This window comes from Barbus barbus (assembly GCF_936440315.1).
Source record: "Barbus barbus genome assembly, chromosome: 39".
NCBI classification, from domain to species: Eukaryota; Metazoa; Chordata; class Actinopteri; order Cypriniformes; family Cyprinidae; genus Barbus; species Barbus barbus.
In genome coordinates this window covers 19,760,609-19,782,984 of record NC_136717.1, presented here as the reverse complement: position 1 = coordinate 19,782,984, position 22,376 = coordinate 19,760,609, and the positions used below count along the sequence as shown (strand labels likewise).

The 22,376-nt window shown below is 35.5% G+C and overlaps 1 protein-coding gene across 1 annotated transcript; it reads right to left on the bottom strand.

The window, feature by feature from the left end:
• Positions 1 to 4,262: 4,262 nt before the first annotated feature.
• Positions 4,263 to 6,579, bottom strand: LOC306859026 (scavenger receptor cysteine-rich type 1 protein M130-like; the record flags this gene model as incomplete). The annotated part of the gene is made up of 3 exons (XM_079399836.1): positions 4,263 to 4,591; positions 4,692 to 4,988; positions 6,426 to 6,579. 3 exons carry the CDS (start codon positions 6,577 to 6,579, stop codon positions 4,263 to 4,265), a joined length of 780 nt encoding a protein of 259 aa, XP_079255962.1.
• Between the last annotated feature and the right edge of the window lie 15,797 nt (positions 6,580 to 22,376).

Sequence of the window (22,376 nt, the reverse complement as noted above, 5' to 3'; positions counted from 1 at the left end):
CACTAAAGTGCCTTGAAACATGCAGCACTATTCTTTGTGGTGAAGTAATTTCAACTGAAACAGGAAAACAGGGTGGGACATATCGATCAGCCCCGCGCCCTTTTTAAAATAGCCAACAGCGTTTCATTTATATCTGCTCAGGCCAGAGCCGTTGAACTCGGTAAAGCAGCATTTGACATCTTAGGACAGCCACAGTCTAATAGATTACCCCTAGATTCAATATGATACTCTTACTAAAACAAAACAGTGATCATGGTATTTTTGGTAATTATTGGTAACCAAATGGTATTTTTGACGTCATTCACCATACTGTAGGTTCGCACAGAACCGTTGAGCCATTCTGTGCATGATTGTGGCATCTTTCGACTATTCAGTGACTACGTTTACATGGACATCAGTAATCTAATTATTTACCTTATTCTGAATAAAACAATATTATGATTAAGGTGTTTACATGAGTTGCTTTTAGAATAATCCTTTCATGTTCCTGTTTTACATGTTATAGTGCATAGATCGATTAATGGCATGTGTCATTACATCCCCACGCAACGCCATCCGACGTCCAACCCAGAATTTCATGTATAAACATATAGTTAGTTTTCGTGATGATGCCATATACAGTTTTGGGTGTTTCATTTTTAATTTTATGAAAGCTTCAAGTGCAGTTAATTATTTGTACGTGCATACAGATGACCGTGGTGTTGAAGCTCTTTTATTTGCCGTCAAACGGTTGAGGACTGTATCCTGTTGCAAAATGCGTCGAAAAGTCCTACACGACGGTAATAATGTGATTAAGGTGTTTACATGTCTGTACTGCACTTCAATAATGTGACTAAAATAGGAATACTCCACATGTCTTAATTCGATTTGTGTTTACTTCGATTATGACTTTAGCTGAATTAAGGTAATCAAAAAAATCTCTGTTTACATGGTAGATTCTTAATCAGAGTATTGTCTTAATCGTATTAAAATCAGAGTATTGATGTCCATGTAAACGTAGTCAGTGATTACTATGGTGAATGACGTCAAGTTTACCTCAATATGGCGGATGGCTTACATATAGCGGCCCATAGAAACAGACACTAATAAGGCATCTACGTTTATATATCTATGCTAATTCCATATGGAGAAAAATCTCTTCCTGCCCTCCAGCTGCATTTTGCCCACAGCAATGACGTCATGTGCAAACAACCTATTTGTCTTGTATTTTGTCCATGGGTGTTCTTGCTTAATAATAAATGTTCATCTTTTGATTATTGCTGTTGCCTATAGTAATTCTGTGTGTGATTTTTAATTTCCAGCGCATTTTAAGCCAACAATATAATAATTTTAAACAATAAATTAAACAACTCAGCACGGGTAAAAACGTTTAACCCAACCAGCGTTCTGTCCAATATTTACCTGTAAGAATGCACCCGCCAGTCAAAAAGCAGAATGGTCGAAGGTTCAATGCATGTTCTGTCTTTTACTTGCGCCTCTGAACTTATCTGGATTTAGTTTCAATTTTAGCTCCATGTACAATCTGACTCCAATTTCAAGTCATCATTAAATTTAGGCAATACTCTTAATTAAAAACTGATCACAGATATCGATTGTAACCTATATTAATTTAGAAATTTTATTATTCTAGACATCCCACACTTTCAATTATGCGGACCTAATGTCGCATAGAGTCTCACGGCCTGGGTTTTTGCGTAGATCTCACGGACACAAACTCGCCAGTCTGATGTTAGTCAGAGGGTGTAGGTAGACTAATACCTAATTGTCTGCCGCCAACTGCTTCCTTATGACAAAAAGTGTAGTTTACTTAGTCTTTTCCCATACAACTTGCTAACAACAGTGATAAACAGAAATCTGAGGTCTCCGATGACGTACCTACTGCTCCGTTCATTCATGAGCCTTCAGTTTGACCTATACTGGCCGTTTGCGGTAACAAAAGCCTCCTCACAGTCTAATAGTCAATGATTTCAGGACAGCTCAGAATAAATCAAATATAATAATTTTTTTTTAGTCAGGTAAAAACGTGTCATGCCAATTGCATAATTAAACAATAAGAAGCCAATTCAAAAATAACAAAATAAATAACATCAGTTGTTCAAAGATGAATCTAGGAATAAAATGTTTACCTGATTTCAGGAAGATACATACTATAGAGCATATGAAATATACTCCACACTACGGGCTGACCTGGCTACAGAGTCGCAATGAGATTTGCAACTTTCCCTTAAATACTACCAGAACAAAAGGCCCATAAACCTTTATTCTCTGCCCCAAACAGATTACATCTGTGTATGGGGGATGAGAAGCCTCTCTAGGAGCTGCTCTTGTGCCCCAAATGGTCACACCTGTAGGGTAATGTTTATCAGAGTTTGAAAGGAGACCGCCCACAACAGAAGTACAGAATTCACTTAAGTTTTCAATATTTCTCATAATATAAGTGATTACTGTGAAACTGAGACCAGTTTACCAATCACACAGAAGCCTTTAAAATGATACCAAACATGAAAGGGAAAAAAACAACATTGAAAATATCGTATATAAAACATCGTAAATGATCAAGGAGAAGGTTTGGTCAGGGTGGTGTTGTTTGTTCTTTTTGTAGATCTTTTCTCCAGATTTTATTGCATGGCATCTGTGAGTTCCTGAGTTTTGGCTTCATGAGGAGTTAATTTAATAAAGGAAATAATTTCACTCGCTACATACCCAATGCTGGGTTTGCAAAATAACCCAAGTTGGGTTGTTTTTAACCCAGCATTTTTTAGAGTGTAGTAAATGATGAACTAATCATTTAAAAAACATGACTATGCCTTCATAAATGATTAATAAGTGATGTTAATATTTATTTTGTAGATTAAGTTATAAATCATTTACAAGTGATTAGATGATGATGAACTAATCATTACAAAACATGTCTATATGTTCACAAATGATTCTTAAGTAATATGCTAACGATTTACAAATCTGTCGTAAGTTATATTAAAAAAATAGCATCATGAAATAAACATATCCTTAGTAGGCTAAATGGTTAATAGTTACTCGTTAAGTTACTAGTTAATATATTATTAATCACTTATAAATCACTGAAATGTCAACATTGTACTATCTCTATAAACATTTGTATAATCATGAACAAATGATGATTAAACCATTTGTAAATGATCAGTATACAATTCATGTATGTTTTGTTAAAGTTGTAAGCTGGTCTGCTAAAAAGCACAAAATGAAATTATGTAAATGCATGAACAGATCATTTACAAAGCTTTCTGCATCCCCTAATCTAAAGTGTGAACTGCTCATCACTTGTAAATGTGTTACACATCATTTGTAGATTTTTCTTCTATGTGTATATTGTGTGTGTGTGCGCATATATATATATATATATATATATATATACACACATACATACACACACCGGAAGGTTTGTAAAACATTTACAAGTGATGAGTAGTTTACACTTTAGATTAGGGGATGCAGAAAGCTTTGTAAATGATTTATGCATTTACACAACAGTTTTTGAATACTTTGTAGTGTGTACTGCAGTGTAAAGGCTGACTGGTGAGGGTGTAGACAGATGTCTTCTCTGACACACATGGAGTATTTTAAAGCTGTGCACTTGAGTGGAGGGTAAAACCGGTTCACATTATCACTAGATCCCACACACTCCACACAGAACACAAGTCTGTGATGATGAGAGAAAGGGTTTAACACAACCCACTGGAATCCCCTGACTGTAAGTTATTTACACATGTATATTCACTTGACAGCAAATAATTTATTATTATTAAAAATAAAAAATAGTTTTAGCATACTTGCATTTTTGTGCTTTTTAACAGATCATCTTACAACTTTACCAAAACATACATAAATTATATACTGATCATTTACTAATGGCTTGATCATCACTTGTTCATGATTAACACATGCTTAGTGAAAATAGTACAATGTTGACATTTCAATGATTAAAGTGATAACTTATGACAGATTTGTAAATCGTTAGCATATTACTTATCATTTGTGAATGTATAGTGTATGTTTTGTAAATTATTAGTTCATCATTATCTAATCCCTTGTAAGTGATTTATAACTTAATCTACAAAACATAAAAATATGAACATATCACTAACTAATCGTTTATGAACACATAGTCATGTTTTGTAAAAGATTAGTTCATCATTAACTGATCACTTATAAATGACTTACAACTGAACGTTATTATACAGTGTTTATTCATGCTGGAATTCTGTGTGAGAAAAGATTAGTGATTATGAAATAAAGATGAGCCTACCAGAGCAAATGACTCCAGCATCTTCAGTATGATTAACTTCTATTCCCCATCCATATAATCCACAGTTCATCAATGTAGACTCTGATCCAGTACACCGTAAATCAGAAATCCAGATTGTTCCTGATCCTTCTCCAAAGTGAGCACTCTTTGGTGCACTTAAAGCCTCTCCACAGCCCAGCTCCCTACACACCACTGCAGCATCAGGCATATCCCAGCCAGCATCATTCACTGTTCCCCACTCACCATCATGAAGAACCTCCACTCTACCAGCACAGCGACTGTTAGTACCTACTAATCGCACTGTTTCTGAAGGTAAAAGGGCATAAGAAAGATAGTGAAAATTGAAAAGAATTTTTGTTATTCAGTGGTTTTATGTCAATACTTAAAGTTCATGTTATTTACATACCAGCACATACAATGCTCACATCATTGTCATGGGAACAATTGTGTGAAAGTGACGTTGGACAGAGAGCAAACTGATACTCGTTTCCTCTGCACTGAATCTCTTGTGTCCACATCTGAGCGTCTCCTTTGTCAAAAGCAGCTGTTCCCAGCATCTGTACAGGAGCCCCACATTTCATCTCTCTACACACAACCTCTGCATCCTGCTGGTCAAAGGCAGCAGCACAGACTGTGTACCATCTGTTCCCATGAGGCACCTCTAATCTTCCAGAGCAGCGAGAACCTCCAACCAACCTGATGCCTGAAATGATAACAACAAACCATTTAAAATATCACAATAAATAAATAAATAAAAAATCTACATTATAAAAAAGTCATAAATGTGATTATGTAAATTTATATATTATATGGGAGACCATGTTGTAATTTTTCATAAGCCCCAGCTTGATGTAATGATTGACAGGTTGGGGCGTGATCGGCTCAGAATGCATTTTCAAATCCACATTGATTTTAACTACATTCATTGCGGGGTATTTAATGAATATGCATCTTAAATGTAAGTGTCATATACCTTATACCTTTGGCTCAGAATGCATTTTGAAATTCACACTACATTTTGCTACAATTATCATGTGGTATTATGATGAAAATGCAATCGCAAGTGTCCTATCCGTAAGTCTAAATGCATTTAGGAAAAATAGCATTTAAATGATAATTTTACTAAACATATCTAATCAATTTAATATATATATACATAATATATTTTCATTTTAATTTTGCCACTTTAAAGCGTTAAAAATATGTATTTAATTTATATATTAAAACTAGTGTAGGAAATGACAAATGTAAATTATATAATTGAATAATTGATTATATAACTGAATATTCATTTTGCACTAAACATTGCACGTGTATGAAAATGTCAACAGAAATACATTGCCATTTTACATATTGCATTGCCATTTTGCATATTACATTTCAAGATGAATATTACTACCAATATGCTTCCATACCATTTGGCACCTTAGGTGGCTGACTATTTATAGTTCACCCAAAATGGAATTTTAGGTATACTTCATTTAGCATCAAATATGGTAACAGTGCATCTAATATAGTAAACCCAAGAGGTCACATATTTGACCACCCATGTTTATCAATTATCATAAACAATTAACCATCCATGTTTATTAAAAATCATTCAAAATTACGCCGAGCGATGTTGTTTGGGTACTTTAAATAGAAATTTGTTGCCCATTCTCAGAGGGAAAGTGCCCAAGCAACATCGCTCGGCGACATTGCCTGGCAACATTGCTCAAAAAGTTGCCACATGTATCATCACCTTTAGATCACACCTGAACAGAGCATAAAACACTCTTCAAACGTATTACGATATTTTGGCATATTGTATTTGAATGTTTTGATGTGTAGTTTAACTTCAAATCATAACCCAACATTTTTTTATATAAAAACATTTTACACAAATTGAACATTTTTATATATAAAAATTTTATTGTCGTGCTGTTGAGTCTTTCCATTTTTAGACAGAGATAGGATGGTCTTTACCATCCGTAGCTCATTTCTGACTGATGATACAATTCACCCTGTGTTACACAGCTCCGTGGTCTTCCCTAAAGGCATCATAAAATCAAAATGAACAATTCTTTTTTTTGGGGGGGGGGGGGTTATTGTATTGTATTGATAAATTTGACAATGAAAGCTCGAGAGAAAATCAACTTACCTGAGCAGATAACGCCAACATCGTTATTATGCTCACAGTTACTTTCACCCATTTTTTCTTTTGAGCAATTGAATATTGAGGACTCTGATCCACTACATCCCACATCATCCATCCAGATTTTTCCTGATCCTGGTCCAAAGCGAGCAGCACGCATTGTGTTTGAAGTTTCACCACAGCCCAGCTCTCTACACACCACTGCAGTGTTTGCCAAATCCCAATAATCATCACACACAGTTCCCCATTCTCCATTATAATAAACCTCCACCCTTCCAGCACACGAATCATTACCACCCACCAGCCTCACATTACCTGTAGACAAGATATTGAAAGATGTAAATAAAATCTATCTGAGAGAAGACAAAAAATAACAGAGAAAAGTTAACAAAAGAGAGAGGAACAGAGAAAATGACCATGAGATAAATACATTTGCTTTTATATTAATGCAAATATTAAATATACAAAAGGAGAACAATAAATTATATTATGACCAATTCATAACACAAACACACAATCAATAACTATAACATAACTAACACATAACAATCCTAAGTGTGTACGTACCAGCTGTGGCGAGTTTGATCACAGAAGACAAAAAAATGAGAGTTAGATAGCTCTCCATCTTTGCTATTCATACACTTTCTTTGATTAACTCAGTACTGAAAGATTCAAGAGAGACAGACAGAAAGCTTCACCACCAAACAACAAGCCAATCAAAGACACTTTTACCTTATTAGACAGAAGAAAGGAAATCATCAAAAAGTTTCATTGACAAATCAGAAGACGTATTTATGTTTCTCACCATATTTATTTAAAGAACGTCAGCATTGATGGCCAGGACTCCTCCTCCACCTCATAGCGACACTTAACTGGGGAGAAACATGTAAGATAGAGGGGTGACAAAGTCAAACATACAGGAAACTGATTTCAGGGACAGGAAACATTCCAGTTTATTTACAGCATCAAAGCTCAGCACCTGCAATGAAATATAAAAACACAAGCGGTGGTAAACTGCTATGCGTCTCACTTTGAGTTCATGTTTACAAATATTAGTTGGATACAAGCATAAATCAAATGTACCATTTTAAAGATTTGTTTTCTTTACTGTTATTTATTCAGAAGTGTATTTTAGCAATGCTTGTCAAGTACACAGTATATACATATATTAAAACGTAGGGGTAGAGTAGGGGAAACCCCAAAATTTTTGTTGTAACTAGGACTATGTTAACGAGTGATGTAGTCTAGAAGTATTCACTATGATGCTTACACTGGTGATGTACTTGAGAGAAAACAGATTTCACAGTAAATTATTTAAATTTCAGCAGTAAGAAAATAAGTGTTTTAAAGCTTATTGTTTTGTAGGACATCGCAGTTATATATGATATGAGAACAGTAAAGCCTGTGGATAGGGAGTAAGTGTTATTTAAGAAAAGTAATTATATTTTCATAATGGCACAATTTTTTTTTTTTCAAACATAATCTGTGGGGTAAAACGGGCAAGTTACTCTGTTCGACTGGGTTCGAGACCGACTTTTGCCAAACTCGCTTTTCTTCCTTTTCTCTTCATATTCACTTAACGAGTGTTTAATAATAATGTATTACTTAGGGGTAGACAGGCTATAAGGAGGGCTTTGTTGTCCCAACAAGTCAGCATCTATAATTTCAATAAATATAATCATTTGTTGTTAAAATCTATATGTTATTATTGCATCCTGTTAATGTACAACAATACTGAGGTGCAAATAGTATATGCTACTATCATAGGCGTAATTTACGGGTGGGACATGTCGGGAAGTCGTGGCCTAATGGTTAGAGAGTTGGACTCGTGATCCAAAGGTTGCGGGTTCGAGTCTCCGGCCGGCAGGAATTGTAGGTGGGGGGAGTGAATGTCCAGCGCTCTCTCCACCCTCAATACCACGACTGAGGTGCCCTTGAGCAAGGCACCGAACCCCCAACTGCTCCCCGGGCGCTGCAGCATAAAATGGCAGCCCACTGCTCCGGGTGTGTGTTCACGGTGTGTGTGTGTTCACTGCTGTGTGTGTGTTCACTGCTGTGTGTGTGCACGTTGGATGGGTTAAATGCAGAGCACGAATTCCGAGTATGGGTCACCATACTTGGCTGAATGTCTGAATGTCACTTCACTCACTCACTCACTCACTCACTCACTTTTTACCAAGCAACTGAAAAATAGATTGTGTAAGGTATGTATTAAAGGAAAAGCACCATCTACAAATCGTCACTCTTCATAATCTAATTCATTCAACAAATTTTTCCGCCGGTCAGAAGCTTTTCAACGTCCTCAAAGATGAATATTGTTGTGAAACTATCGCGAGATACGCGATATGCGTCATGGGATATGTAGTTTCCTTTCCCTATAATTAGTCTACAGATCCTGTACCTTTCTTTTTACGATGTTCGTATTGTTTGGATACTGTTTCAAGGTTGAAATATTTTATTTGAGATTTTTGAGAAGATTAATTGGACAATATCTCTGGTCCACAAGTCAAATCATCACTCACTGTAGTCATCAAGTGATCAAGTGATGACTAGAAGGTGGACGACGGTTCTTCTTCAACCACGCAGCGAGGTGAGTTCACTTGAGGCATTGTTAAAAAGTCACAAGTCACGGTTATTATTACAAGTCATGATTAAGTGTTATATGAAAAATTAAGTTATGTAAGAAGTAACATAGAAGTAACCTTTTAGGCAACAGGACAATTCTTTGTTATGACTGGGATTTTCACAATTAAATCAATTAAAAAGTACAAGTCTTTAGTTCATAGTCCTTTAATTCAGTTTTGTATTAAATCACAGCGCGCTCCAGTGGCCGCCAAAAAAACATGATTAGCGACAGTATGTCTATATTCATGTAAGTTAAATATAATATGTTTTCGTGTTAAGCAAAGTAACTTACTGTGCGTGGCTGCTTCACTAAAAAGCTTCTTATATCACTTCCACACTTTCTTTTGGACATTTTGTTGATGTTTTAACATTTATGCTATAGGTAGCAACATTTACCGTTAACTAGCCTTTACATGTGGGGTGGGGGAGGAAAAAATAGAGCTTTTATAAAAACGTAATAAAAAAAAGATTTGTCAAAACAATTTCATTTATTTAATTATTTAATTAATAAAGGTAGTTTAACCATTTTAAACACAAATTAACGCTCATTCGTGTTTTACACAAGGTTTTGCATAGTTCAGGATTGGTTCAATTATTTGATTGGATGAGGAAACATTTTGTGTGCTTGTCTTGACTCTTGACATAATGTTGATTCTTCCATGTTCAGCGCGTGCATCGATCACACCTGCTTTAAGCAAGTTGTCCAGCTGGTATTAAGAGAACATATGCAAGTAATTCAAAGTAGAATGAATCATAATACACACACACAATTGTGCAATTAATGAATACGCTGCAGCTGAGCTGACCATGAAATGGTAAGTTCACCATATTTATCTTGCGTATTTTGATTGATATTAGCTACCCTGGATGTGTTGATGTGAATGTTACGTTTTGCTTATTCGGATGTTTATAGACATATTTGTGAATGTGATGCATGTATACATCAAAGTGAAAATTAAGTGCATTTCCAACTCTGAACTCAGTCCCCAAATAAATTCGGTTATTAAATAAACAAATAGCAAAACGAGTTGTGCGGTGTCCCCACCACTTTTCAAAGCAAAGTTACGCCACATTTATAAGCATAAATAGCATCTAAATAGCTATTTACACTTTGCAAAGATCTGATACTTTACATAACGTAAATAGAATGGCTATTTTCACTTAGAGTAAATAGCACATATCTAAAATGCTGCTGTTGTTAGTTAGAGTAAATAGTACATATAACTATTTTCACTTTAAATAGCATCTATGACAGGGGTGTCCAAAGTCCAACCGCGGGCCAAATACGGCCAGTGAATGAATTTCAAACAGCCCACAGCTTGTCTATTGAAATGTAGGCTGTTATATGTGGCCCGCCAGTCAAACTTTACAAATCATGCAGATGACAACAATTTGATAACTCATATGCTGTCATTTCTTTACCGCACCGAAAGCGGAAGAGCGCTACTTTGTGTGAAGCACGCTGCACGGACCGTTATTAGCTCTGCCCAAAGACAGCGCAGCGCGAGCTCAGAACAAATGCGTTTACTCGCAGGTCTCGATCACTGAACAGCGCTGTGAGAAGCGTTTGAGTTTAGAGCAGAGCTTTCTGATACAAACCACAGACTCCACGGTGATTTAAACACATTTAAAGGCAGATGAAACCGCCCTGCCATTCTCAACAACAACTGATGCGTAAAACCAACACGTTCTCACTCCCAACTCGTCACATATTGAAGCTTGGTCAGGACCTCTTTGGCGTCATGTTGTAACTTGCAGGGATTTATAGACCAGATATTAAACACTTTTACCAGATATGAAACTATGTTGGTCAGTGCCTCCTGAAGAAAACATGAACCTGGCAATCCATATATCCTCCAGTCCTTGGTCTCCCTTGACCCTGATTTAAAGAAAGAAAGAAAAAAAAAGCTATACATTTCCAGAAAAAAAAATCTAATGTTTTTCTTTACAGTACTTGTAATGAGTATCTATTGTGATGAGTACTGATTTAAGCCTGTAGGTGGCAGTAATGTAGGGTATAAGATGAAGTGCACTCTCCAGAGGAAGAGGTTGTAATGGAGACATGCTTTGTGTGCCACATGGAATAAAGACGCCAGTACCATCTATTCTTTTTATCTTTATTTGTTGTATCTGGAACAATACATGGTACCAGGAGTGGGGTCCGAGAAACCCAATGGATGCCATTAAACCACCGGGATCGTTGAAGTTGTGTGGAAATGTTGATGCACATTGGAGGACTTTTAAACAGCAGTTTGAGTTGTATGTTGTTGCTATTGGACAGAAAGCGGCGGTGGATGAAAGAAAAATCGCCCTGTTACTTACCATTGCTGGAGCTGATGCCGTGGAGGTCTATAACACCTTTAATTTTGATGAAGAGGCAGACAAGAAGAAACTGGATAAGGTACTGGAAAAATTTGATGCTCATTGTTTGTCAAGGAAGAACGAGACATATGAACGATATGTATTCAGAACACGTGTGCAGCATGAAGGAGAGGCTTTTGATTACTTTCTGACTGATCTCAAGATAAAGGCAAAGACTTGTAACTTTAATGAATTGAGAGATTCAATGATTCGTGATCAGATTGTTTTTGGTATCTATGAGAAGAAACTGAGAGAAAGATTGTTACGAGAATCAGAACTCACCTTGGATTATGCTGTCAAATTGTGCCAATCCAGTGAAGTAGCGAGACAGCAAGTGAAGCAGTTTGATGGGACTAATACAGCCGCTATGTCATTTCAGAGTGTAGAAGTTGATGCCATTTCCTTCAGAGACAAGAGAAGAGGTAACACACGAGGTTTCAGAGACAATGATACAAGAGGTTTCAGAGATAATGACAATGAAACATTCTCATGCAAGCGCTGTGGGACCAAACATAAGTTCAGACAGTGCCCAGCTTTCGGAAAAAGATGTTCTAAGTGTAATGGCCCCAACCACTTTGCAAAAATGTGTTTTTCAAAAGACATGAAGAGGGAAAATAAAGTGCATTTAGTGGAGGAGGCAGATGACAGTGATTTGAGCGACTCATTTTATGTGAACATGGTTTCTGAAGAGAAAGTAAATCTGGATGCTGCAACGTGTGTATCAAGTGATGATTCAGTCAAGTCTTCGCTGTGGATTGTTCCTCTTGTAGCGAATGGGACCGTAGTACCCTTTAAATTAGATACGGGTGCAAAAGTTAATTTAATTAACATCAGAGATGTGAAAGCACTGAAAGAAAAACCTCTAATTAAAAAACGTACAGTTCCCCTCAGAGCCTATAATGGACAACCAATTGAAACACGAGGAATATGCAGACTAAACATACAAGTAAAAGGAAAGATGAAGAGTTTGATGTTTGTTGTAGTTCCCAATGGTCATGAATCTCTTTTAGGAGATAAAGCGTGTGAGGACCTTCATTTGGTTAAAAGAGTGTATCAAGTCAACAAGGAAACCGTAGTCTTACAGCCTGTATGTGACAATATAACTGACATTGTCAAACAATTTCCAGATGTTTTTGAAGGTCAAGGCACACTGCCATTTACCTATAAAATACAATTGAAAGATGATGCTTCTCCAGTCATACATGCTCCTCGGCGGGTCCCTGCACCTCTGCGTGAGGCCTTGAAAAAGGAATTGGATCGCATGACCCAATCAGGAGTAATCCAACGGATTGATCAACCTACTGACTGGGTAAATTCTATAACTTGTGTGAAGAAGCCTAATGGTGACTTAAGAGTGTGCTTAGATCCTAAAGACCTTAATGATAGCATCAAAAGAGAACATTACCAGATACCCACTCGTGAAGAGATCATTAGTGACATGTCAGGAGCTAAGTTTTTTAGCAAATTAGATGCATCTCAAGGATTCTGGCAGATCCGATTGGATTCTGAGAGTAGCCAGTATTGTACATTTAATACTCCCTTTGGGCGATATTGTTTTCTTCGACTTCCTTTTGGAATCAAATCAGCTCCTGAGATTTTTCATCGAGCCATGGAAACCCTTATTGAAGGTCTAGAGGGTGTTCGAGTATATATTGATGATATTGTGGTGTGGGGGTCCACCATTCAACAACATAATCAGCGATTAGTAAAAGTGATGGAAAGAGTTCGAGCACATGATTTAAAGCTCAATCAGAAAAAGTGCCAATTTGGAGTCACAGAGATCACGTTCTTAGGGGACAAGCTGTCTGCAAAAGGTGTGGAGCCACATCCCGCAAAAGTGCAAGCCCTCCTTGATATGCCTCCACCTATAGATAAGAAGGGAATTCTGCGTGCTTTGGGAATGGTGAACTTCCTGGGAAAATTTTTGCCAAATTTGTCAGCTAAAACTACCCATATGAGAAAGTTGTTACAAAATGATCAGGAGTTTGTCTGGACTTCAGTACATGATCAAGAATGGAAGCAGTTAAAGGAGTCTCTTACTACTGAACCTGTCCTTGTTTTTTTTAATCACACACGACCAACTAAGATTTCTACAGATGCCTCTCAGGATGGATTGGGGGCGGTACTTCTTCAGGCCTTTGAGGATTCCTGGAGACCTGTGGCCTATGCTTCTCGATCTATGACAGAGACTGAAAGACGATATTCACAAATAGAGAAGGAGACTTTGGGTTTAGTATTTGGCTGTGAAAAATTTCATGGATATGTCTATGGATTACCTACTTTTATAGTGGAGACAGATCATAAACCATTAATCTCCATCATTCAAAAGAACTTAAATGATATGTCACCCCGAATTCAACGTATGATGATGAAATTACAGAGATATGATCTGAATCTAGTCTATACACCTGGAAAGTATATCATTGTGGCTGATGCACTGTCTCGAGCACCAGTAGCTTCGGAGATCAGCAAAATGGACGAAGTTGAGAGACATGTGAGTATGGTGTATTCAGCGTTACCAGTTTCAGATGAGATGTTAAAGCTGATCGCAGAGGAAACTGCAAAGGACGCTGAATTGCAGAGGGTTATTGCACACCTTCAACATGGATGGATCAAAGGCAAGTGTCCACAGTACTTTCCTTTAAGGGCAGAACTGAGTGTGGTTGAGGGCATGCTGTTGAGAATTAACAGAATTGTCATTCCAGTATCAATGCGCCACGACATGCTTCGTAGAATTCATGAGGGACATCTTGGTATTGAAAAATGCAAGAGAAGAGCTAGACAAGCTGTTTTCTGGCCTGGAATTAATGTGCACATTGAGAAATACATCAATCAGTGTGACGTCTGTCTAAGTCATCATTATAAACTGGCCAAAGAACCTATGATGATAGCTGCTCATCCTACTGAACCGTGGCAAAAAGTAGGAACTGATCTTTTCCAGTTGAATGGTAAGGATTATCTGGTGGTTATCGATTATTATTCCAATTATCCTGAAGTTGAACAGCTCCATCACATAACATCGAATGACCTGATTCAACGCATGAAAAGCATCTTTGCAAGGCACGGAATTCCTCATATTGTGCAAAGTGACAATGGTCCTCAGTACACTAGTTGTGAATTCAAACTGTTTGCGGAACAGTATGGTTTTAAACATACTACTTCAAGCCCATTTTATCCAAAGGCAAATGGTAAAGCAGAAAAAGGGGTACAAATTGTAAAAAGACTTATGAAAAAAGCCGCAGCAAGCAGGTCTGATATAAATCTGTCTCTTCTGAGTTACCGTTCTTCTCCACTCAGTTGTGGATTATCTCCTGGTGAGTTATTGATGAACCGAAAACTGCGTGATACACTGCCAAAAGTATCCCTGAAAACAGAAAACAACAGTCTATCATTGAAAGAGATGCAACATCTTAAAAAGAAGCAGAAAGAATATTATGACAAGGGAGCTCGACATCTGAAACCTCTTTCTGAACGAGATACAGTTAGAATTGCGGAGCCTACTGGATGGAAAAAGAAAGCTACAGTCCTAAAAGAGGTAAACCCAAGATCATATCTGGTTCAAACAGAAGATGGACAGACATTGCGGAGAAATCGACAGAGCTTGCTTAGGACTGCAGAGAAGTGTCCTCTTGTTGATGAGACAACCCTGTCTGCAGAACTGCAGTCTTGTGACATGCCCCCTGTTGATCTGCAATGTCATGAAATGCTATCTCCAGGTATGTTTAATTCTGCAGAACAAATTCCTGAACTCGAATTATCTGTACCAAAGACTGATATGCCTCTCTTGCGGAGAACTAATCGAGTTCGAAAAGCTCCTGTTCGAATGGACTTATGAAAAAAAAAAAAAAAAAAAAACATTGACATTTTTTACAGTTGGGTTGATGTGAATTATTATTAATTGTGAATCTAATGTGTTAAAAAAAAATGTGTTAAGATTGTGTTAAAAAAAAAAAAAAAAAAAAAAAAAAAGGAAAAGAGATGTAATGAGTATCTATTGTGATGAGTACTGATTTAAGCCTGTAGGTGGCAGTAATGTAGGGTATAAGATGAAGTGCACTCTCCAGAGGAAGAGGTTGTAATGGAGACATTTTTTTTTTTTTTTTTTTTTTTTTTTTTTTTTTTTTTTTTTTTTTTTTTTTATTATGCAATTATGTACATATTAATACAAACATATACAACTCACAACAGTAATAGGTTAGAAAATAATAAAAGCAAATGAAAAAGGGTATACAGAGAGAGAGAGAGAAAAAAAAAAAAAACATATATATGTATATCTTTACCAGGGGAAAAAAGGTTATACATATATTAAATAACCAAATTAAACTTACATAATGCTTCATAGGTCTTTTGAGCTTTTCTGTTTCTAATATTGTGCAAATTAGTACCATATAGTTTAATTTCTTTAATAAAATGTTCACAGTTTGGCTTAGCTTTAGCCCATTTCTTTACATGAATATGATACTTTCCAAGTAAAATAATTAGTTGTGTAAGAAAAAAAATTGTACTCCTAGAATCAATGTTATCTTGTACAAAAACAAATATGACATCATACATTCCTATATGTATTACTGTTCCAAACATCCTAGAGATGAAGTTAGAGACATCTACCCAAAATAATCTTGAGTATATGCACTGAAAGAAAAGATGAGTTACAGATTCTTTAACAACACCACAAAAATCACATGAGTTTTCCATATCCAATTTGAACCGTTCAAATAATTCTTTAACAGGATAAATTCTGTGTAATATTTTAAAAGATACCTCTTTTACTTTATTACTGATGAAAAACTTATTTGTGATTGACCATACTTTCTTCCACTGAATATTTTCATATTTAGATGACCAAAAGACTGTTGAGCATGGGACAAAATTCTTCTTTAACACATTTCTAATATATCTATTACTGCATTTATCTTTAACAATATTAATATCACCAATAAATATTATATCACAATTCAATGGCTGTTGGTCAGCATTAATGTAGTGTGCAGAATTGCGTAATAATGAAACAACTTTACTTGAAATTGCATCAAAAATAACAGCATAGTCTTTTGGTTTCACAGGAATTTTAAATTTTTTAAGAAACTCTGAGTATGACAAAAGCAAACCATGTTCATTAAGTAACTGATTAACGGTAAATATTCCATTGTCATACCAAGACTGATTAAAGATAGATTTTTTTTTATACAAGATATCTCTATTATTCCACAGAAAATATCGATGTGGTGTGAAATTGTGCTTATAGGCTAATTGCCAAGCCAGCAGTGCCTGCTTATGAAAACTCGCCAATTTAATTGGGATTTTATCAACTGAAAAATTACATTTTAAAAGAAAATTAATACCACCCAAAGAGTTGAATATAAAATTGGGGAATATATGCCACACAGTATCTTTATTTTTAATGTACTCGATTATCCATTTTATTTTAAATACCTCATTGAGGTCTGTAAAATTTAACACTTCAAGACCCCCAAATTCTTTACTATTATTTAAAATATATTTTCGTAAGTAGTGAGTTTTTCTTTTCCAAATGAAGTCATAGAGAATCTTATCCAAATCCTTAACAACATTCTTTGGAACTTCCATTGACATTGATACATATACAGACCTTGAAATCCCTTCTGCCTTTGACAGTAAAATGCGACCCATTAAGGACAAATCTCTCATTAACCATGTATTATATCTTTTTTCAATCTTTTCAACAATAGGCTTAAAATTTAATTCATTTCTTTGCATCAAATCTTTACATATTACTATACCAAGGTATGTTACAGTGTCTTTAATTGGTATTCCTTTAATTTCTTTCAAAGAACATTCTTTAAGGGAGAATAAAACGGACTTACTCTTATTCATCTTTAAACCAGAGACCTTAGAAAATTCATCTATACAATTTATAGCACTCTCCACTTCTTCACTATTTTGGACAAAAATTGTGGTGTCATCTGCTAACTGACTGAGTTTAATCTCTTTGTCAAACACTGAGATTCCATGAAAACTAGCTTTTTTAATATGAGTGGCCATCACTTGCACAGCTAATAAAAAAAGAAGAGGCGATATAGGGCACCCTTGCCTTATCCCTCGGCCCATATTAAATCTCGGACAGGTACCATGAGTTAATTGGACTGAGCTATTACAACCATTATAAAGAGTTTGAATTGCTTTTTGAAAAAACATACCAAAGCCAAAAAAATCTATAACTTTGAACATAAAAGAATGTTCAATAGTATCAAACGCTTTATAAAAGTCGATAAATAATATTAAACTATCATCTGATATAAAATGTCTGTAATCAATTAAATCAAGAATTAATCTAATATTATTTCCAATATAGCGTCCTTTCAAAAAACCTGATTGTTCTTCATCAATTATCATTTTTAGACATTTTTTAAGTCTTTTTGCAAATATATGTGAATAAATTTTGGTGTCGTTGTTTAATAAACTAATTGGTCTCCAATTTTCTAAATATAATTTATCTTTGTTAGGTTTCGGTATAAGTGTAATTACTCCTTGTTTTAGTGAAGAAGGGAGTTCTCCAAAATCAACTGATTCTTTAAAAACAGCAAGTAAAAAAGGTGCAAGAATATTACAAAAAGTTTTATAAAACTCCCCTGTCAACCCGTCGCTTCCAGGAGATTTATTTTCTTTAAGACTGTTTATGCAATCTATAACCTCTTCAATATTTAATTCTTTATCACAAAAATTTCTGAAATCTATAGTGATCTTATTAACATTGTCAGATAAGTTGCTAAGAAATAAATCTGTATTAGTGGGTTGATTAAGAGAGCTATACAATTTACTATAGAATTGAGATACAAAATTGGATACATCCTTAGGGTTCTCATTAGTAGCACCATTTATTACTAATTTATTTACAGAGGTTATTTCTCGATTTCTTTTTTCTAAACTGAAAAAATATTTGGTATTTTTTTCTCCTGCTTCCATCCATTTTCGTCTTGACCTAACAAATGCACCTCTAGCTTTCTCTTCATAAATATGATCTAAATCATTCTGCAATGTTGCAAGTTTTAACAAATCATTGCTTGACAGATGTTGGTCATTTCTGCATGTAATGGAAATAATTTCATTAATTATCTTGTTCTCATTTTCTTTTTTCTTTCTTGTAATAGATTTTCCATAGGATATTGCCAATTTTCTTATTTCAAATTTTGTTTGTTCCCAGTATTTTCCATAAATCTGGGTTGTAGATGCCTGTTGCCAATATTTATTAACTAAGGTCTTAATTTGAGCACAAAAATCATTATGTTTCAACAAACTATTATTTAATTTCCAATAACCTCTCTTAACCCTATTTGACTGACTACCTAGAAAGTTAACTTTAATTGAAATGCCTTTGTGATCAGTTAAAACAGATGGTTCAATAGTCACAAATTCTACCTTATCTTTTATATGCTCCGAAATAAGCCAAAAATCAATACGTGATTGCAGAGATCTGTCCTTATTACTCCATGTATACGTGAGAGAAGTTGGATTCTTATACCTCCAAATATCAAATATATTTAACCTTAAACATACATTACTTAATGCATTTATACTACTGTCAACTTTAGGGGGCCATCTGTCCTGTCTTCCATCAAAAACGGTGTTGAAATCACCACCCCAAATTACTTCAGCAGAAGGGAATTTTGAGTGTAAACGATTAATATGTCCCTCAATATCTTGAAAGATTAATCCATTCATTGTTTTATTGTTGGTGGCATAAATGTTTACGATGATAAATTTAACCTGATTTATTTCAACAAGAATAATGATCCAACGACCTTGATCATCTGTCTTGTGACTTATTACCTTCCCTGAAAACTTATCCTTTAAAATAGCGACACCTGCTGTTCTATTTGAAACACCAAAAGAAAACCACATGTCAGAACCCCACTGACTTTTCCAAAATAATACATCTTCTTTGCAGGCATGAGTTTCTTGAATGAAACAGAAATCAGCTTCTTTACCTTTACAAAACAGAAACAGAGCTTTTCTTTTTAGCATGTCTCGTATACCCCTGGCATTAACAGAAAATATTGTTATTGACATAAACTCGAACAAGAAAGAACAAACCTTAATAGAACAATTAGGTGAACAGTAAGCGAATTAAGGTTGAAAGTGTTGAGAGTGTATAGAGGGTACTCTTACTTCCATCTTCTCAAAGATCAGTCACAGCTAGACCTAAGATCCTGTTTGCTTCAGTTTGAGTAATAAAATAAAATGACAAAGTCTTGTAGGCTTAAGATCACATTACACTTGAATAGCCTATTAGTATTATGATGATGAAAAAAAAAACTAAATTCACTTTTTAAATGAATTATAGTAAAGCAAACAGAGTTTACGTATTACAGTAGTATAAGATTCAAAACCCCTATTAAAGAGAGCAATGATTTAAATCTTAATTTCTTTACCATCAACTATTGCCTTGATTCCAACAAAGAAGGCTCTTTTGCCTTCTTTCCGTGCTTTATCGATCGATGGCCAAAGGAGATTCCGCGTAGCCCTGTCTTTGACCGTAAGGTCTTCTTTGAAGTACAACTTGTTCTTCTTGAGAAAGTCATTTCCTTTTGCTCCTTTCCATGTGAGGTCCCGCGCTGTCCTGGAAGTGAATCTTATTATCACCGGCCGTGATTTCTTTCCTTTGCCACTGTTTGCGTTGGGTCTTCCAACTCGATGAGCAATGTCCACATTACTGGTCACAAAGTTACGATCTTCCTCGACAACCACCTCTTTGCAAATGTCCATCACCCGAGTCTTGACGTTATCCTCTGCACATTCGGTCAGCCCCTCCAATCGTAGATTCCATCTCCGACAGTACCGATCCTGGTCGTTTAGTCTGTCCTCCAATTCAGCGATGCGATTCTGGTTTGCTTCATTTTTGCTTTTCAAATCTTCATTCTCCTTACGAATGTCGAATATTTCTGAATGCACCACTTCCAGCGCTTCCTTTAAAAGGTTGATGCTGTTCGAGTTTTCTTTTACCATGTCTTTTATTTCTTCGGATGACTGTCTGATTATTTGAATGATGCTTTGCTGCACCTGGCTTAACGTTAAGTCATCCGTTGCATCCCCTTTTGCATGTTTTTTCAACGGAGGTGCTTTGGATGGTGTATTTGGAGTCGAATCACAATCTCCTCCCTTTTTCCGTTGACAACTGTAGGAGTGAGTTTCGCTAATAAGTCTTTTTTCTGTTGCTCTTTGGAGTTCAGTATCCATCTCTTCAGGGGCTGACATGTCCATGATAACTTACAGACAGTTCTACTCGAGTAAAAGACACGGAGCTTGTATTCACTGACTGTAATACTGTCTAAAAAACCAATAATACGTGTGACTTATTTCTTACATCAGCTTTTGCAAGATATACCCGAGGTTATTTTAAGCGCTATAACATGTGCGTCTATTCAAGCCGCCATCTTGGCTCGTGTGGCCTGTAATGGAGACATGCTTTGTGTGCCACATGGAATAAAGACGCCAGTACCATCTATTCTTTTTATCTTTATTTGTTGTATCTGGAACAATACAGTACTTGCCATGACAGTGTGCCAAATTTCTGGATTGCTTCTGAGAAGAATTGGTATGATGTCGAGGCCCGGTTCTTATTTGCTGCATTCAAGTACACAACCTGCAAATACAAAGGAAAAAAGAATAGTGCAACAAAAATAAAATAAGTAAATACACTGGAATTGAATGTATTACAAACTTCTTTTCAATAAACAGGAATCAGTTTTCATATACATCATAGTGAATGGACTGATCTTGATAGCAGACTGTTAAAAGTGTTCATGTGTATTATTATCACAAGACTGCAATCATTAGGAATCAGAATTCCTGTTAATGAAGTATCTGGAAAATATCTACTCTATGATCAATGGATTAAATTACATTAAATAAAGACAACAATAAATAAAACAAGCAAATTAAATGATAACTCACATATATCTGGTCCACTGATGAAGCTATTTGTCAAATCAAGTGAATTATGAATATAACAGGCGTCCAATTCTGACTTCCGGAAAAGTGGATTAACAATGAGGGCTTGTATAGACCATTTCAAGGACATAAACAATAACAAAGTCATTGGAAGCTTTTTAATGTTCTTTGCACCTCAGTCATATTTAAAGAGTAATTTTTTTATATATATTTTTAAATATCTAACTTGCGTTTTCGCTAGATTAACAGTATGTGCTGTAGGTTTTGATAGATCTGAGATTTAAAAATGGCGCTACCGGAAATGCTTCAGGACCAGACATGCGCAGTAGCTTCCAATGACAAGCCATTAAAACTTGTATATTTACAACTTTACAAAACATAAGCATCTTAAAGTTAAAGTGAAGCTCCTGACAAACATTATATGGCATAACTTGCATCGTTTGTATATTCATATCGGAAAACTCTAAAATGCATTTCACAAACAAACAAACCAACAGTGCAGCTCCTCACTCCTCTGTCCTCGCTCTCACAACGGCCCTTTGAAAAGACAACAAATAATCAACCACTGTGCCACTTTTTCAGTTAAAACAGATGTTTCTTGTCTTTTTAAAGATTGTATTTCCATTTAAAAATCAAGAATATCTTAAGACTTACCCATCTTGCTCTCCACTACGTGACTTCGCAGAACAGTTTCCTCCCGTCACCGATTAACCACTTGGACACTGACTTTTCTGCCTCTTTTCTGGTAATTTGCTTTGTAAGAGATTTTTTTCAAGATTCCTGTAAAACACAAAGAGCAAAGTAAGGTTACATTCCATATTTAAGCCCTTGCAATAAATAAGCAGTCGTCTCAATTTTTTTTTTTTTCAGGAAATACAATAATGGTATTGGATATAATATTTCTATCATAAACAAATGATTTCTGTGTAAACAAGGGCACAGGGCAACATTTAAAGGCATAGTTCACACAAAAATTAAAAGCCTCATTTAATCACAAACGTAAAAATCTGTCCATTTGAAATTATTTTAAACAGTTATAATTAT